The sequence below is a fragment of the Lutjanus erythropterus genome, chromosome 7, assembly GCF_056507025.1.
Source record: "Lutjanus erythropterus isolate fLutEry1 chromosome 7, fLutEry1.hap2, whole genome shotgun sequence".
Lineage (NCBI taxonomy): Eukaryota > Metazoa > Chordata > Actinopteri > Lutjaniformes > Lutjanidae > Lutjanus > Lutjanus erythropterus.
This window is the reverse complement of record NC_139323.1, coordinates 34,487,556-34,506,392: the sequence shown is the minus strand read 5'-3', so window position 1 is coordinate 34,506,392 and position 18,837 is coordinate 34,487,556. Positions and strand designations below refer to the sequence as shown.

The following is an 18,837-nucleotide window of genomic DNA, read 5'->3' as shown; positions in this document are numbered from 1 at the left end:
CAGAATGAAATCATTTTCCACTTGTATTCAATTGAATATAGTACAAAGATATTTAATGTTCAAATTGATTAACTTTATCGTTTGCAAATATGCGCTTATTCAGAATTTGATGCCTGTAACACCTTTACTACTTACACTACTTACCTTTGACCTGTAAAATCTTCAGCTGACTATTTTTTTTAACATGCTCTCTCATGGAAATTCTACATTTCTATTCAGTATTTTTTTGTTGTTGAATGTTTCTTATTCTTCAGTGCTTGTCCACTTTCATTATGTAATATTAATGTAATGTGTAAAGACTCTTTATAGTTAATAATGCTAATATTAATATTAATCAATGTGCTACATGCAAACACTGATAACCAAAATGAGTCATGCAAACTCCTCACAAAATGCAACATGAAACATTAAGAGAGCTGTAACTTACTGAGGCATTTCATCTCTCCAGTCCATTCACCGTTGTTACAGGTTCTGTGAGGCTCACCCTGCATGGTGTAATAATTCTGACAGACATATTCAATTCTTTCACCATGTCTGTACTCGGATTGAGAAATTGTCTTGGTGTCTCCATCTTCAAGGGCTGGTGGTGTCTCACAACCCGCTGGATCTAAAGGAATGTGGGCAATGGTAAAGGCAAAGGGCAAAGGTTCTCAAAGTTTTGATGACCGAGTACCAATTTAGGGAGCCGACATATGATTGAGGGCCACACAGGAAAACCAATGAACTTGTCATAGGATTTCTGATTGTTTTCTTTATGGGCTTTGATATTAAATTCCTTTAGAGCCAAATTAATCTGTTTGTAGATATGAAGTCTCAGTGTACCTTGGGAAACATCTGAAAGTTGGGTCATGGATCATCTTTTCTCTCCATTTTCTTACATAAGGAGCAATGGGATAAGGAAATAACTGATTTACCTCCACATGTTGGGAAAGGTTCACTCCACTGTCCACCTGCTGAACATTCAATTGTGTCTTTCCCTCGAAGATACAGCCAACTGGAGCTGCAAGCCAGCCTGAGGCTTTGTCCAACTTTTAGTTCATTGTTTGGTACATAGTTGATAATGCGTAGACCTGGTAGTTCATGTGGGACTCGGCATCCGTCTGTTTAGAAGAAAAGAATCTGTATTATGAAGAGGTTTGCACAGTATAAACAGTAGTATCAGATTTAAGATCTGACATTTTGGTTTTCGTCAGTCCAAATCTCATGTAATAGGGATATTACTCACTAAAGTTTTAATCAAGATATTTCTTTCTTCTCCATCTAGATTTTTTTGGTATGAGCTGCAGACGTTTGAAGATATTGGCGGTAGAGATGCCTTCTCTCCAATGTAATTATTATATTATTATATTCGCACTAAATGCACTTGGCTTGTAGTGCTCAAAGCACCAAAAAATACATTTGATTCAAATGATTCAAATTCAAAACCAGAGTCTCCTTTGAGAAATTATGACCACTTCGAGAGTGGACATTGGACTTTTATCTACCACACATCCAGAAACACAACTCCAAATCAATTCTTACATTTGTCTGTATCTGCTGCATGTGTAAATAAGCAACCCTTTGCTAAGAAGTTCAACATATCAACTTGAAATATGATGATATGATCGTGTCAGTGTTGTACCACAGCTTGTTCGTGCTTCCTCCAAGTTGAACTTAATGGGACTTTTGACATATCTCACACGTCAACATCCGTTTCCTATGTTTCTTATCTTTAATCAGTCTGAAAATACTTGGATTTGTCCTCATCTAATTATCATCAATTTTCTTTGAGCAGTACTGTGAATTTCTGCACTTGGTCTCTGTAATGTGAATTAATATTCAAGTTTGTCTCAAAAGATGACAAAACTCAAACACGCCAATAAAAAGGTGAGTAAAATAAATGTAAAATGTTATTAACGTCCAATGAGAGTGAACATACCAGCACAAGTTGGAAAGGGTGAGCTCCACTGCCCAGTTGGTAAACATTCGATTTCTTCAGACCCTTCCAGCGAATGTGGATCGCTGCATTGAAACCGTAATTCATGACCAGGCTTCATTGTTTCATTTGCTGCTGGTAGTCCAGCTACAAAGAGCTGACGGTGCATCACAGGAAGTTCACAAGTGATGTCTGCAACAAAAAAACCAACATATTATTATATGACAGACTCAGTGGACTGCAGTTTATGTCTCCCCAGGTGCAACTCTTTGATGCAAATCTATGTCAATGTGCTATTTATTTGAAATATAGTTTCCTGTATAGGTGATTATAAACATGAGTTCGAATGAATAATAATGTCGCTCTGTGTTTGTTGGATGCCTTATGAACTTTTATGATCAGTGTCAGTGTTGTGTGCAGTTTTCATAAAAATTGCTCCACAGCAGCTGCAGTTGTAACATCTTGTAAAATCAAGTGTAAATGGGCGTATCATGCTATACCATGTTCTACAGTAAAATTATATGGATACACGGTCACTTTGATCTTTACCTTTGCAAGAAGGGAATGGATTATTCCACTGTCCATCTTCACCACATATCAGCACGGAACTGCCGTTCAGATTTTTCCCAGGATCATCACAGCTGAATGTGATCACCTGATCAGGAACTATGAGATCATCATTTTCTGGTAAACCTTTAATTGTGATGCCTCCATCCGCAGGTGGGGGGTTGCAGCCCGAAGCTGCAACTAAAAACAAACAGTCAGACCACTGACTGTGACCACCCATCACAGCATACAGCAACACAGCGTAATTTGGGTGCCAAGTAAAGAGGCAAGCACAAAGGGGTTGTATTGAATCAAACCAGTCAGAGTGTTAGAGTTTGGTAAGTGGGGAAAGCGAACAGGGAAATGACCCGCCTGTAGTGATGCAGGCACAGCAGTTAACCTACGGGTCGGACAGACGGGTCATAAAAATGAACCTTATGATTAACAGACTGGACTGCAGGTGGATGAAACAGGCTGAATCGTCTCCCCAGAGACACCGTGTGTGTGCTTTTATGCACGATCAGAGGCATGACCTGATGCCGCTGCAACATTACTGCACACATGGAAATGTTACTGCGATGATTACTGACAGCAGCTTCTCTGATCATTTACGTAAATTGCTATAGAAAACACTCAGACATCAATACAACACTCAGCAAGACCTCATTAGACATCATTTAAAAGATAATTTAATCATCAGAGAGGCTGCTTTCAGTTTTGTTTCAATACGTGCAGCAATGCCACTGCAGCAAATATTAATATTTAAGCATCAAAACTAAAAACTATATTACAAACAAACAGGACAGGTGAAACCCCGCAGAAGAGGGAGCTCTGATGGCATGCACGTATATGTCAACACAACTTTCAGTCAGTGCAGAGCGCGTGGTTGAGCAGTGTGACGAAAAAATGGAGAGCACAGAAGAAAAAGCTGGAGGGAGGAAAATGCAGCTAAATATCTTCATTAATGAGGGACATGATTGCTGTTTAAAAAGAAAGAAATCATACTGGCCGTCCTCAGCACGTCATATCACAACTACTTTTCCTGAGTTAATTTTGATTTTGATCATCATTCTAATTATGAATGCAGAGTAGCAACAGAAGTCATTCAGTTTTGCGTAGAACACAAAGCCAATCAACTTACTGTAGCACGTTCCCTGACGGACTGCCAGCCAGCCCTCTCTCATGCACGCGTATTTGGAGGTTTGACCCGATGTATAACCAGGGTCACAGGTGAAGTCTATCATGTCTCCTTCTTTGTACTCAGCTTTTTTGGTCTCTTCTGACACATGGGCATGAGGGACATCTGGCAGCGTTGAACATGCTAACAAACAGCAACATGGCAACATGAGAAAAGATTACATGCATTGTCTCGTCCTCAGTAGTGTGTGACATGTACTTATAGTACTGTAAAAAGTGGGGCAGGTTTAGGGTTGACTTTTCCACGGGGATCCCCAGGTAAGATGGGACATGCATTTCTCCATATGCTCAGAGTCTTCAAGTTGGATATACCTGGAACACTACAACATTAACTCTAGAACAGCTAAGGTGGTCATTTTGTTGAATTAAAATATATAATCCTGCATTTTCATTACATCAATGAACCAACTCAATGTTTTTATTTACTGTTTTTTTTTTATTTTATTTTTTATTTTGTCACAGTTATGGAAAAGAACACAAGGTTTGTCATTGTTGTTGACATTTAGCAATGCTCTGTACACTTTGATATTAAGTTTTGCGTAGAACACAAAGCCAGTCAACTTACAGTAGCATGTTCCCTGTCGGACTGCCAGCCAGCCCTCACTCATGCACACATATTTGGAGATTTGACTCGATGTATACCCAGGTTCGCAGGTGAAATGTATCACGTCTCCTTGTTGGTACTCAGATTTTGTGGTGTCTAATGACACAAAGGCGTGGGGAACGTCTGGGAGCCTCGAACACACTAAGAGACAAGACAATGGAAACATGAGTCCTCATAACAGCATGAAAAAGAGATGTAAGAATGGACATCACAGGGAAAATAAATGATTTCATTAAAAGAACTGCAAAAATGTTCACTCAGAGGAGAATGCAGCTGCATGAACTGTCCTCTGTGTAAACTGCAGTACTGTTACACTGATGAACATCAATGACATATTTGTACACAAACATGGGCATTTTAAACTACAACATACCAATTTAGCGAGTTAGCCTTCTTGTATCTATGACTCGGGTCTACAAAAAAGATATTATTCAGTCATTGGAAGCAGCACCGCAAAAAAAATCCTCGACTTTTTAAGATAATAGTGTTTTCAAATTAAAGTTGAAATGTTGAGAATAAATTCAAACTTTCAATATTAATGTCAGACATAAGAAAAAAGTCAGTGAGGGAAGTTTTTTTTTTTACATTTTGAGACTAACGTTGAATAAAGTGAGAATATTGAAAATAAAGTAGAAATAGTGAAAGTTCAGTTGAAATACCATGCTGAGAATAAAGTGTGCCTGGGCCTCATGGCTTTATATATTAAACATTTCAAGACAATAATTATATTCCCCATGCACATATGCACTAATTCTTCTGTAATAAAGAAATAACACAAATGAAAAATGTCTTTGTCTCACTTCTCTTTGCATAAAGCATCGTGTTACTGTGTTTAGCCTAAACACTGTATCTCCACTGAGCCAAATCACAACATTTCAGTAATTAAAAGCCTCCCACTTACCATCCTGTGAAGAAGAAACTTCCACGTTCACCCACAGTTGGAGAAACAGAAGGATTACAGGTAACTTCATGCTGCTTTGACAGATGTCGTCTTCTGAGCAGATTTTCTGTTTGTTTGTCCCCAGCTCGAGTCCTCAGGGAGCAAAGAGGTTCTCAACACGGACCGCCCAGCGGGACTGCGACGAATGTCGAGTCTGTTCTCAGCCAATCATTCAAAAGCTCTTTTCGCAATTGTTTACACAAGTTTCCTGTAACTACGACTCGATTTCTCAAAACTCCAAACACAAAAGTCCAGTGGCCTTTGATTTAATCTTTTCTTGAGATCACTCAAATTAACTGTTATAAACGTGTATTCATAAGCAGACACCTGGTCATTCAGCAGACAGTCAGTAATAATTTGAACCCTAAATAACATGAGACAAGCAAACAAAAACAGAGAAGTGAGTATTTCAATTTAGCGTGACTCCTTGATCTCTGATGACATGTGATGGTCATTTTAGGATTAATTATCAATAAATATATTAGAGATTTTTTTCTTTAAATTGCAGGCTGTGTGGCTGCTCCAACCTGTTTATATGGACGCCAAAATAAAAACCAGCCGGCAACACCACACACACATAATGCTCAAGCATGTAGTGTAAACTGGCTGTAATTACCACTCAGCAGAGCCAAAGCTCCTTTATAGTTTGGTATTTTCTACATTTTATATTTTCTTCTATTATTTATTCACTTATCTTATGATTCTATAGAAAATATTGTATTCAGTGATCATCACTCTTTCTTAGACTGACAGATGCAGCAAACTGTTTTAGAGGATTTGGACCGTCAAATATCCTCTATCCCTTCCCAAAAATGCATAATATGAACAACTGTAACATATTTAGCAAAGAAATGTATACTTTTATTTTGGAAAAATGAATCCCCTACTTCTTAACAGCTGTTCCTGGACCAGTTATCACAATATCTTTCATGAGCTCTGGTCTTTGTTTTTCCCCTTTTTTTCCTGACTGGACTTCATGGCTTTGAGCCTTTAAATACATATATAGACTGTGGATTATGGATCATGAAGTTTTTCATGAAGTAAAAAAAAAAGTTAATTTATTCTACTTCATCATTTTGTTTTGTTTTGTTCTGTACAGTTTTAAATATATAAATATTTTTTGGTGTGGTTTTTTTTCTCTCTCTCCTGCTTGTTTTTCTGTCTGCTCTGTTTTGTTTATTTGGGTGTGTGAGGGTTGAAGGAAGAGTTGACAGACATGCAGAAACTCAGTGTACTTTGCTATGACGGTATGACTCTACGCTCATAAGATTTTAGAGGCAGAAAACAGACCAAGTGAAGATATATGTTTTATTAAAATGACCAAAACACAGCACTGAAGCAGAGATGCAGTGTCAGTACATAAGTGGTCAAACGTTGCACTTTGGTTAATCATTTACATGTTTGTCCAGCCAGGTCATGTTTATCACATCCAGCTGACTAAAAACCTTTAATGGCAAGTGGGAAAGTTCATCACACCATCAACACATTGCTGACGCATGGATACTCGGCGGTCATGTCTTGTTCTTCCAGTACACTTGAAGGTGATAAAATCATTATGGGGTATAGACAACTTTATTTCATCAGAATACTGGAATTCAATATTATGGCTTGTTTGGATTTCTTCATTCACAACGCAGGGTTCTGCAAGAGAAAACAGATAAATAACATTTTAGTAATGTCAGGAATCACTGTACAACATACTGTGCTTGAAAACTAAACACTTCTTCCCAAAATGTAACCAGTAACAATACTCAACATAGAGCATTACTGACCAACAAACTGTGAAACAGATAGAAAGGTTGTATCACAGAATGTATGATTGTGTGTTTGTTTTTTATATCTTATTTATTTGAAACTATTTATTTATTTACTATGCCCCTTTATAATCTTTATACGACCTGAATGATGCACCGACTGGTTGGACATTTTAATTTCATTGTACATGTTACAATGACAGTAAAGATATTCTGATTCTGATCATCAGACCTTGTTAAGGCTGTTTGCAAACCCACATAAAAACCCCTTCACCTTCCTTGCCCATTTTTGTAATAATTTACAGAATGAAATCATTTTCCACTTGTATTCAATTGAATATAGTACAAAGACAAGATGTTTAATGTTCAAACTGATTAACTTTATTGTTTGCAAATATGCGCTCATTCAGAATTTGATGCCTGTAACACTTTTACTACTTACACTACTTACCTTTGACCTGTAAAATCTTCAGCTGACTATTTTTTTTAACATGCTCTCTCATGGAAATTCTACATTTCTATTCAGTAATTTTTTGTTGTTGAATGTTTCTTATTCTTCAGTGCTTGTCCACTTTTATTATGTAATATTAATGTAATATGTAAAGACTCTGATAACCTCACTCACTGATAACCAAAATGAGTCATGCAAACTCCTCACAGAATGCAACATGAAACATTAAGAGAGCTGTAACTTACTGAGGCATTTCATCTCTCCAGTCCATTCACCGTTGTTACAGGTTCTGTGAGGGTCACCCTGCATGGTGTAAAAATTCTGACAGACATATTCAATTCTTTCACCATGTCTGTACTCGAATCGAGAAGTTCCCTTGGTGTCTCCATCTTCAAGGGCTGGTGCTGTCCCACAACCCACTGGAGCTAAAAGAATGTTTGCAACAACAGAAGTGAACAGTTTAGTAGGTTTCCTGGGAATCAACATCACAGAAAACCCGTCATGGAAAAGAAAAAAGTAAAAGTACTGATTCAACTTCTTTACTCAGGCGAAAGTGAAAAATGTCTTTATCTTGTGCAAACATCTGACAGTTCATGGATCACGTTTTCTCTCCATTTTCTTAGATAAGTAGCAGAGGGACACGGACAAACTTGATTTACCTCCACATGTTGGGAAAGGATCACGCCACTGTCCACCTGCTGAACATTCAATTGTGTCTTTCCCTCGAAGATACAGCCAACTGGAGCTGCAAGCCAGCCTGAGGCTTTGTCCAACTTTTAGTTGATTGTTTGGTACATGGTTGATGATGCGTAGACCTGGTAGTTCACGTGGGACTCGGCATATGTCTGTTTGGAATAAGAGAATCTGTATTTTAAAGAGGTTTGCACAGTATAAACAGTAGTATCAGATTTAAGATCTGACATTTTGGTTTTTGTCAGTCCAAATCTCGTGTAATAGGGATATTACTCACTAAAGTTTTAATCAAGATACTTCTTTCTTATTAAAAGAATAAAATCATTATTTCTATGTTAAAGGAACCGTTCGCCCGAATACCAGAAATACATACTTTTCCTCTTAGCTGTTGTGCTATTTATCCATCTAGATTTTTTTTTGGTATGAGCTGCAGACGTTTGAAGATATTGGCGGTAGAGATGCCTTCTCTCCAATGTAATTATTATATTATTATATTCGCACTAAATGCACTTGGCTTGTAGTGCTCAAAGCACCAAAAAATACATTTGATTCAAATGATTCAAATTCAAAACCAGAGTCTCCTTTGAGAAATTATGACCACTTCGAGAGTGGACATTTGACTTTTATCTACCACACATCCAGAAACACAACTCCAAATCAATTCTTACATTTGTCTGTATCTGCTGCATGTGTAAATAAGCAACCCTTTGCTAAGAAGTTCAACATATCAACTTGAAATATGATGATATGATCGTGTCAGTGTTGTACCACAGCTTGTTCGTGCTTCCTCCAAGTTGAACTTAATGGGACTTTTGACATATCTCACACGTCAACATCCGTTTCCTATGTTTCTTATCTTTAATCAGTCTGAAAATACTTGGATTTGTCCTCATCTAATTATCATCAATTTTCTTTGAGCAGTACTGTGAATTTCTGCACTTGGTCTCTGTAATGTGAATTAATATTCAAGTTTGTCTCAAAAGATGACAAAACTCAAACACGCCAATAAAAAGGTGAGTAAAATAAATGTAAAATGTTATTAACGTCCAATGAGAGTGAACATACCAGCACAAGTTGGAAAGGGTGAGCTCCACTGCCCAGTTGGTAAACATTCGATTTCTTCAGACCCTTCCAGCAAATGTGGATTGCTGCAATGAAACCGTAATTCATGACCAGGCTTCATTGTTTCAGTTGCTGCTGGTAGTCCAGCTACAAAGAGCTGACGGTGCATCACAGGAAGTTCACAAGTGATGTCTGGGACAAATAACAAACAAACATATTATTATATGACAGACTCAGTGGACTGCAGTTTATGTCTCCCCAGGTGCGACTCTTTGATGCAAATCTATGTCAATGTGCTATTTATTTGAAATATACAAAGCCACAGTAAGAGGAAATGTGGACATTTACTCAAGTTTCAACCCAGATGTAGATATTTTTCTTAAAGAGGCTATAATCGATATTTTGATATTAGTAACAGATCACATATAAAATGGGTTGTTGAGATAAAGTGAGTGACGATGATTTATTGGTTACTGGCAGAGATTAATAGTCTTTTAGTTCATTGTTGTTTTCTGTGTACTACTGTGTTGTGCATAATTGACTTTTACCAGTAAACTTTTATCTACTGTTGAAATCTGAATCTAAAGCTCGATGTGATGCATAACAGCGTTCAATGAGACAAAACTGACATTGCATAGTTTAGTGAGCAATCAGTGTTAAGAAAAAAAAATTAGCATAGAAGAAACAATTGCATGGTTGACTGTCACAGTGAAAAAGCAGCCGAACATTTTGAGTAGTACAGCTCACAAAGTGATAAAACAACTTTTCATCATCAAAACGTAATGAGGTTGTGATGTTCCACAAAACAGTCGTAACAATTTGTTCTTAAAGTTTTGAGAAAGTTAGGACTGATTCCAAAAATGAGCCAAAATGGTTGAGAAAAACTGTAAATCTTGAATTTGCAAGTGTGTTAAAAACAAATCGTCAAAAATTAACTGTCGTTTTTTTTTCAGAAATTTCAGCATTAAAGCTCTGAAAATCCACTGTAAACTATGTAGGGGTGGGCTATACCAAACTTTTTAAATTCAATACGATACTGATAGTTTTTTGTCATAATTTTACTCATACTGATATATACCATTAATCACAGCTTTATCCAAAAAAAAAAAAAAAAAATCAGTCCAATTGAATAAAAATGTTTGTGCAAGGAAGTATTAAACTAGGCTATTTTACAGGAATAGTGTAATAAATATGACACTAAAATAAATAATCATCAGCCTGCTTATAACTTTCAGGCTATGTTGTTTCTAAATGTTTTAAGACGTTACTCGTTGCTGCTTTGTGGCGCTTCCTTATCACAAATAGGTGAAAAGTAGCACTTCAGCCCATTACGTTTCCTTTGCCACTGTCTCAGAAGTTTGATGCAGAAGTGTAGGATTCTAATGTCTCATAGGTCTCTACAGTCATGTTACAACAAAAACATTTGAAAGTCATGCAGGCACGCATGCATTGTATTTATATAAGGTTTTTGTCAATTGTTTTTTTTTTTACAGGAATCAGTGCCAAATGAGTAGCCTGTGAGTATCAATGTATCGATCTTGCAGAATTGATCGGCCCATCCCTACTGTGTTCTACCTGCTCAGCACCAAACAGCAGACAGCAAAAGTTGGCTGGATGCTTTATGAACTTTTATGATCAGTGTCAGTGTTGTGTGCAGTTTTCATAAAAATTGCTCCACAGCAGCTGCAGTTGTAACATCTTGTAAAATCAAGTGTAAATGGGCGTATCATGCTATAACATGTTCTACAGTAAAATTATATGGATACACGGTCACTTTGATCTTTACCTTTGCAAGAAGGGAATGGATTATTCCACTGTCCATCTTCACCACATATCAGCACGGAACTGCCACTCAGATATTTCCCAGGACCATCACAGCTGAATGTGATCACCTGATCAGGAACTATGAGATCATCATTTTCTGGTAAACCTTTAATTGTGATGCCTCCATCCGCAGGTGGGGGGTTGCAGCCCGAAGCTGCAACTAAAAACAAACAGTCAGACCACTGACCGTGACCACCCATCACAGCATACAGCAACACAGCGTAATTTGGGTGCCAAGTAAAGAGGCAAGCACAAAGGAGTTGTATTGAATCAAACCAGTCAGAGTGTTAGAGTTTGGTAAGTGGGGAAAGCGAACAGGGAAATGACCCGCCTGTAGTGATGCAGGCACAGCAGTTAACCTACGGGTTGGACAGACAGGTCATAAAAATGAACCTTATGATTAACAGACTGGACTGCAGGTGGATGAAACAGGCTGAATCGTCTCCCCAGAGACACCGTGTGTGTGCTTTTATGCACGATCAGAGGCATGACCTGATGCCGCTGCAACATTACTGCACACATGGAAATGTTACTGCGATGATTACTGACAGCAGCTTCTCTGATCATTTACGTAAATTGCTATAGAAAACACTCAGACATCAATACAACACTCAGCAAGACCTCATTAGACATCATTTAAAAGATAATTTAATCATCAGAGAGGCTGCTTTCAGTTTTGTTTCAATACGTGCAGCAATGCCACTGCAGCAAATATTAATATTTAAGCATCAAAACTAAAAACTATATTACAAACAAACAGGACAGGTGAAACCCCGCAGAAGAGGGAGCTCTGATGGCATGCACGTATATGTCAACACAACTTTCAGTCAGTGCAGAGCGCGTGGTTGAGCAGTGTGACGAAAAAATGGAGAGCACAGAAGATAAAGCTGGAGGGAGGAAAATGCAGCTAAATATCTTCATTAATGAGTGACATCATTGCTGTTTAAAAAGAAAGAAATCGTACTGGCAGGGCCGTCCTCAGCACGTCATATCACAACTACTTTTTCTGAGTTAATTCTATATTTTGATTTTGATCATCAATCAGCATCAGTAATGCAGAGTAGCAACAGAAGTCATTCAGTTTTGCGTAGAACACAAAGCCAATCAACTTACTGTAGCACGATCCCTGACGGACTGCCAGCCAGCCCTCTCTCATGCACGCGTATTTGGAGGTTTGACCCGATGTATAACCAGGGTCACAGGTGAAGTCTATCATGTCTCCTTCTTTGTACTCAGCTTTTTTGGTCTCTTCTGACACATGGGCATGAGGAACATCTGGCAGCGTTGAACATGCTAACAAACAGCAACATGGCAACATGAGAAAAGATTACATGCATTGTCTCGTCCTCAGTAGTGTGTGACATGTACTTATAGTACTGTAAAAAGTGGGGCAGGTTTAGGGTTGACTTTTCCACGGGGATCCCCAGGTAAGATGGGACATGCATTTCTCCATATGCTCAGAGTCTTCAAGTTGGATATACCTGGAACACTACAACATTAACTCTAGAACAGCTAAGGTGGTCATTTTGTTGAATTAAAATATATAATCCTGCATTTTCATTACATCAATGAACCAACTCAATGTTTTTATTTACTGTTTTTTTTTTGTCACACTTATGGAAAAGAACACAAGGTTTGTCATTGTTGTTGACATTTAGCAATGCTCTGTACACTTTGATATTAAGTTTTGCGTAGAACACAAAGCCAGTCAACTTACAGTAGCATGTTCCCTGTCGGACTGCCAGCCAGCCCTCACTCATGCACACATATTTGGAGATTTGACTCGATGTATACCCAGGTTCGCAGGAGAAATGTATCACGTCTCCTTGTTGGTACTCAGATTTTGTGGTGTCTAATGACACAAAGGCGTGGGGAACGTCTGGGAGCCTCGAACACACTAAGAGACAAGACAATGGAAACATGAGTCCTCATAACAGCATGAAAAAGAGATGTAAGAATGGACATCACAGGGAAAATAAATGATTTCATTAAAAGAACTGCAAAAATGTTCACTCAGAGGAGAATGCAGTTTGCCGTCACAGGCTGCATGAACTGTCCTCTGTGTAAACTGCAGTACTGTTACACTGATGAACATCAATGACATATCTGTACACAAACATGGGCATTTTAAACTACAACATATCAATTTAGCGAGTTAGCCTTCTTGTATCTATGACTCGGGTCTACAAAAAAGATATTATTCAGTCATTGGAAGCAGCACCGCAAAAAAAATCCTCGACTTTTTAAGATAATAGTGTTTTCAAATTAAAGTTGAAATGTTGAGAATAAATTCAAACTTTCAATATTAATGTCAGACATAAGAAAAAAGTCAGTGAGGGAAGTTTTTTTTTTTTTTTTTTTTTTTAACATTTTGAGACTAACGTTGAATAAAGTGAGAATATTGAAAATAAAGTAGAAATAGTGAAAGTTCAGTTGAAATACCATGCTGAGAATAAAGTGTGCCTGGGCCTCATGGCTTTATATATTAAACATTTCAAGACAATAATTATATTCCCCATGTACATATGCACTAATTCTTCTGTAATAAAGAAATAACACAAATCAAAAATGTCTTTGTCTCACTTCTCTTTGCATAAAGCATCGTGTTACTGTGTTTAGCCTAAACACTGTATCTCCACTGAGCCAAATCACAACATTTCAGTAATTAAAAGCCTCCCACTTACCATCCTGTGAAGAAGAAACTTCCACGTTCACCCACAGTTGGAGAAACAGAAGGATTACAGGTAACTTCATGCTGCTTTGACAGATGTCGTCTTCTGAGCAGATTTTCTGTTTGTTTGTCCCCAGCTCGAGTCCTCAGGGAGCAAAGAGGTTCTCAACACGGACCGCCCAGCGGGACTGCGACGAATGTCGCGTCTGTTCTCAGCCAATCATTCAAAAGCTCTTTTCGCAATTGTTTACACAAGTTTCCTGTAACTACGACTCGATTTCTCAAAACTCCAAACACAAAAGTCCAGTGGCCTTTGATTTAATCTTTTCTTGAGATCACTCAAATTAACTGTTATAAACGTGTATTCATAAGCAGACACCTGGTCATTCAGCAGACAGTCAGTAATAATTTGAACCCTAAATAACATGAGACAAGCAAACAAAAACAGAGAAGCGAGTATTTCAATTTAGCGTGACTCCTTGATCTCTGATGACATGTGATGGTCATTTTAGGATTAATTATCAATAAATATATTAGAGATTTTTTTCTTTAAATTGCAGGCTGTGTGGCTGCTCCAACCTGTTTATATGGACGCCAAAATAAAAACCAGCCGGCAACACCACACACACATAATGCTCAAGCATGTAGTGTAAACTGGCTGTAATTACCACTCAGCAGAGCCAAAGCTCCTTTATAGTTTGGTATTTTCTACATTTTATATTTTCTTCTATTATTTATTCACTTATCTTATGATTCTATAGAAAATATTGTATTCAGTGATCATCACTCTTTCTTAGACTGACAGATGCAGCAAACTGTTTTAGAGGATTGGGACTGTCAAATATCCTCTATCCCTTCCCAAAAATGCATAATATTAATAACCGTAACATATTTAGCAAAGAAATGTATACTTTTATTTTGGAAAAATGAATCCCCTTCTTCTTAACAGCTGTTCCTGGACCAGTTATCACAATTCCTACCATTAGGCAACTGACTGAAAATAATGGAGGACATATCTTTCATGAGCTCTGGTCTTTGTTTTTCCCCTTTTTTTCCTGACTGGACTTCATGGCTTTGAGCCTTTAAATACATATATAGACTGTGGATTATGGATCATGAAGTTTTTCATGAAGTAAAAAAAAATGTTAATTTATTCTACTTCATCATTTTGTTTTGTTTTGTTCTGTACAGTTTTAAATATATATATATATATATATATTTTGGTGTGGGTTTTTTTCTCTCTCTCCTGCTTGTTTTTCTGTCTGTTCTGTTTTGTTTATTTGGGTGTGTGAGGGTTGAAGGAAGAGTTGATGGACATGCAGAAACTCAGTGTACTTTGCTATGACGGTATGACTCTGCGCTCATAAGATTTTAGAGGCAGAAAACAGACCAAGTGAAGATATATGTTTTATTAAAATGACCAAAACACAGCACTGAAGCAGAGATGCAGTGTCAGTACATAAGTGGTCAAACGTTGCACTTTGGTTAATCATTTACATGTTTGTCCAGCCAGGTCATGTTTATCACATCCAGCTGACTAAAAACCTTTAATGGCAAGTGGGAAAGTTCATCACACCATCAACACATTGCTGACGCATGGATACTCGGCGGTCATGTCTTGTTCCTCTGGTACACTTGAAGGTGATAAAATCATTATGGGGTGCATACAACTTTATTTCATAAGAATACAGGAATTCAATATTATGGCTTCTTTGGACTTCTTCATTCACAGTGCAGGGTTCTGCAAGAGAAAAAAGATAAATAACATTTTAGTAATGTCAGGAACCATCATATGAGTGAACGCTGGCACGCTGCTCCCCGGCTTTCTTAAAACTTTTTAGTAATTTTATTGCCTGTGGACTCTGCAGTTGTTATCTATGAGCATTCGTTAACCCAGTCCTCCTATCTCGTATGTTAGCTGACATCCGTGTCTGTGTGTGTTTGGGCTAAGATAAGCCTACCTGCTGCCTCCGCTGCTGCCACAGCCTCAGCAACTATGTGGGCTAGTTGTGTGTGGCTTGTGCTGGCCTGGACTGTCCTGTCCTGTCCTGTCCTGTCCTGTCCTTAGTCCATCATCCAACAACCGCACTGCTCCAGTACTCTGCCGCTGAGCTTCTTAAGCTCCGCTTCCACCTGCATGTGCCACCACCACCAGCTCTGCTTCCACACTCAGACATTTTACACCTGCCCTGTCAGAAATACATTCACCGCGGCTCCCGCCGGAACCTCTGGTGGGACGGATCCAACTCCATCAAGTCTTTCTGGTCTACTGCTCGGCGTCCACTGAGGAACACCGGTCGTCGTGCTGATCACAGTGTGCTGGCCCGCCTGGCTAGGTCAGCTGGCACAACCACAGCAGGACTACTGTCAACTTCGGTCTTTTTAACATCCATTCACTCAAGAGTAAGGGATATCTTGTGCAGGATCTCCTTGCTGATTTTATGCTTAACTGAAACATGGCAGCAGCCGAATGACTTTACTCCACTTAATGATGCTACTCCTCCAGGGTTTGTTTACATCGCTCAACCTCGTGATTCCGGTCGAGGGGGAGGTCTCGCGATAATTTACCACGAGAAGTGGAGGATAGCGCCTGTGAATGCTCCTGTCTGTCACTCATTTGAGGCCACTGTATGTCAGCTCTCTGGACCTATTCCCACTATTGTTGCCACCTTGTATCGTCCACCGAAACCTAACAAGGATTTTATTACCGACTTTTCAGCCTTCCCGATGTACCTCTCCACACTCTCACCAATAATAATACTTCTCAGGGATTTTAACATTCATATGGACAATGTCAATAATACTCTCACCAAAGACTTCACATCCTGTTTGGACAGTTTTGGACCACAGCAATATATCAATTTTCCCACACATGCTAAAGGACATATCTTGGACTTAATCTGCTGCTCAGGTGTTACACCTGCTGACTGCAAAGCAGATTCCCTCCCTCTCTCAGACCATATGTCTTTATCATTCAGTGTTAATCTCTCACTCTCTAAATCCAACCCTCCACGCAATATAACTTTCCTTAAAAAATTAAGGACATCAACTTGGACAGTTTATCCTCTTGTATCAACAGACTTCCCAGTGTTGACAGGTTTTCTACCCCGGATGAATTGCTCTCACACTATAGCAACAGCCTTCATAACCTTTTAAATAATCTTGCTCCACTCAAAACCAGATCTGTGTCATTCATTCATACTGCACCTTGGTTCACTCCCACTCTCAGACAGTTAAAAGCAAAAGGACGTCAACTTGAAAGACTCCGGAAAACCTGTCTCACTGTGCACAAAGACATGTATTCAAATCATATTCTCCACTACAAAGACTGCATTTCTACAGCCAAATCCATATACTACTCTGGTTTAATCAGTTCAAATGAGGGTAATTCTAAGGCCCTTTTCTCCTTACTCACAAATATTACAAAACCACCAGATTCACTTCCTCCTCACCTGTACTCTTCTGATTTCTGCAATACTTTGGTATCATTTTTCTCTTCAAAAATTAAACATATTCACCAACAACTTACATCCACCTCTGCTTCAACCTCACCTGCCCCAGTTCCATTTGCCCCCACCCATTCACTCTCAGTATTCACCCTACCTTCAGTCAATGAAGTCTCCAAATTCATTAAGAAATCCAATCAACCTGCCAATTAGACCCTCTTCCCACTGTCCTTGTAAAAGCCACCCTCCCCTCTCTGTCCCCTCTTATCACAGACATAATACACTCTTCCCTTACCACTGGTGTTGTTCCTTCTGCCCTCAAAACAGCTGCTGTAACCCCAATACTCAAGAAACTTGGTTCAGATCCCAATAACCTCAATAACTTCTGCCCAATCTCAAATCTTCCATTAATTTCCAAAATTCTTGAAAAAACAGTTGCTGTTCAACTCCACACCCATCTATCCTGCAATAGTTTATATGAACAATTCCAATCTGGTTTCCGTCCCTTCCATAGCACTGAAACAGCACTCCTTAAAGTCACTAATGACCTCCTCCTTGCTGCTGACTCCGGTTCACTATCCATTCTCCTTCTGCTTGATCTGACTGCAGCCTTCGACACAGTTTCACACACCATCCTTCTGGACAGACTTTCCTCTCTTGGCATCACAAACACACCTCTTAAGTGGTTTCATTCATACCTTTCAGGCCGCACTCAGTTCATTCAGTTAAAATCATTCACCTCCCATCCAGTCCCCGTCACCTCAGGTGTCCCCCAGGGCTCTGCTGTTCATTATTTACCTTCTCCCCCCTTGGTCATGATTTATTTTGAACAAACCAGAAGAGATAATTGTTTGGACAGTGGAAAGACAAACCACGGCATTTTTGGTGAGTGAGAGGGATGATATATATCTCTGTATTTATTTAAAGGAGCACCTCACTCCAAAATACAAAGTAACATATTTTTCCCCTGGACTGTAGTGCTATTTATCCACCAAGACAGTCTTCGTGTGAGTTGGAGAAAATCCAGGAAAAAAAAATACTGTACTAATTTACTGCTATGTAATTTACTGTAATTGAGTTAACTTTTATTTTGAAGTTGCGACAGGAAATGCACTGTGCTTTTTCAGTGAGTTTGATGCTGACTGCGAAAACAAGACAACGCTTGTCTGTTGTTACCATCAGTAACTACAGGAGTCACATGCACAATACTGGTGCATCTGTATAATAGCATCAAAACCAGTTAAAGTTGATTAATATGTCCTGCCAAGTTCTGGAAATGACAGATTTTAACCAGCGCTCCTCAGTGAACTGCCTCTGAAAGCATCTTTTAGTTGGTTCTTGTTGTCATCGTGGATTTTCCATGTTTTTAGGACTTTGTTTACACTGACATCAGGTAGTTGAAAACTATTGTTGTAATCATTCATTTAAATCTTAAGGATTTACAGCTAAAATGCAGTTATTAAATGCGGCACGGTTAATTTAGTTCATACGTTAATTAGGTGAAATTAGAAATAAAGGATTTAAAAGAAAGATGAGTTATGGGCCAATTAATGTAGATTTATTTTATATGATAAATAAGGTTATTTTTTGTTTATTAACTGGCCCTGGCCTCCTGTAATTTTACAAAAGTGGACCCTGAGCAAAGAAAGTTCAGTAACCCTGTTTTAGAGCATTATGATAACTAATAACTGGTCTAGTCAAATAATTACAGTAAAGTAACAAATACAATATTCC

The 18,837-nt window shown here is 38.5% G+C and overlaps 2 protein-coding genes across 2 annotated transcripts in view; both read right to left on the bottom strand.

Moving 5' to 3' along the window:
- The window catches only part of LOC146324288 (complement factor H-like), a 51,351-nt gene that overhangs the window by 772 nt on the left and 31,742 nt on the right, over positions 1 to 18,837 (bottom strand). The window contains exons 25-33 of the mRNA XM_084723507.1: positions 15,206 to 15,398; positions 14,638 to 14,651; positions 5,164 to 5,295; positions 4,224 to 4,403; positions 3,603 to 3,782; positions 2,465 to 2,662; positions 1,919 to 2,107; positions 915 to 1,100; positions 428 to 607 (exon numbers count right to left, since the gene is read on the bottom strand). Coding sequence (XP_084579633.1) covers positions 428 to 607; positions 915 to 1,100; positions 1,919 to 2,107; positions 2,465 to 2,662; positions 3,603 to 3,782; positions 4,224 to 4,403; positions 5,164 to 5,295; positions 14,638 to 14,651; positions 15,206 to 15,398 — 1,452 coding nt within the window. The remainder of the gene's footprint in view (positions 1 to 427; positions 608 to 914; positions 1,101 to 1,918; positions 2,108 to 2,464; positions 2,663 to 3,602; positions 3,783 to 4,223; positions 4,404 to 5,163; positions 5,296 to 14,637; positions 14,652 to 15,205; positions 15,399 to 18,837) is intronic.
- LOC146324289 (complement factor H-related protein 2-like) lies at positions 6,497 to 13,830 on the bottom strand. Its single transcript, XM_084723601.1, has 7 exons — positions 13,671 to 13,830; positions 12,704 to 12,883; positions 12,100 to 12,279; positions 10,949 to 11,146; positions 8,067 to 8,252; positions 7,653 to 7,832; positions 6,497 to 6,843 (listed from the first exon to the last, which is right to left on the bottom strand). The coding sequence occupies exons 1-7, from the start codon at positions 13,738 to 13,740 to the stop codon at positions 6,650 to 6,652; spliced, it is 1,188 nt and encodes a 395-aa protein (XP_084579727.1). The 5' UTR covers positions 13,741 to 13,830; the 3' UTR covers positions 6,497 to 6,649.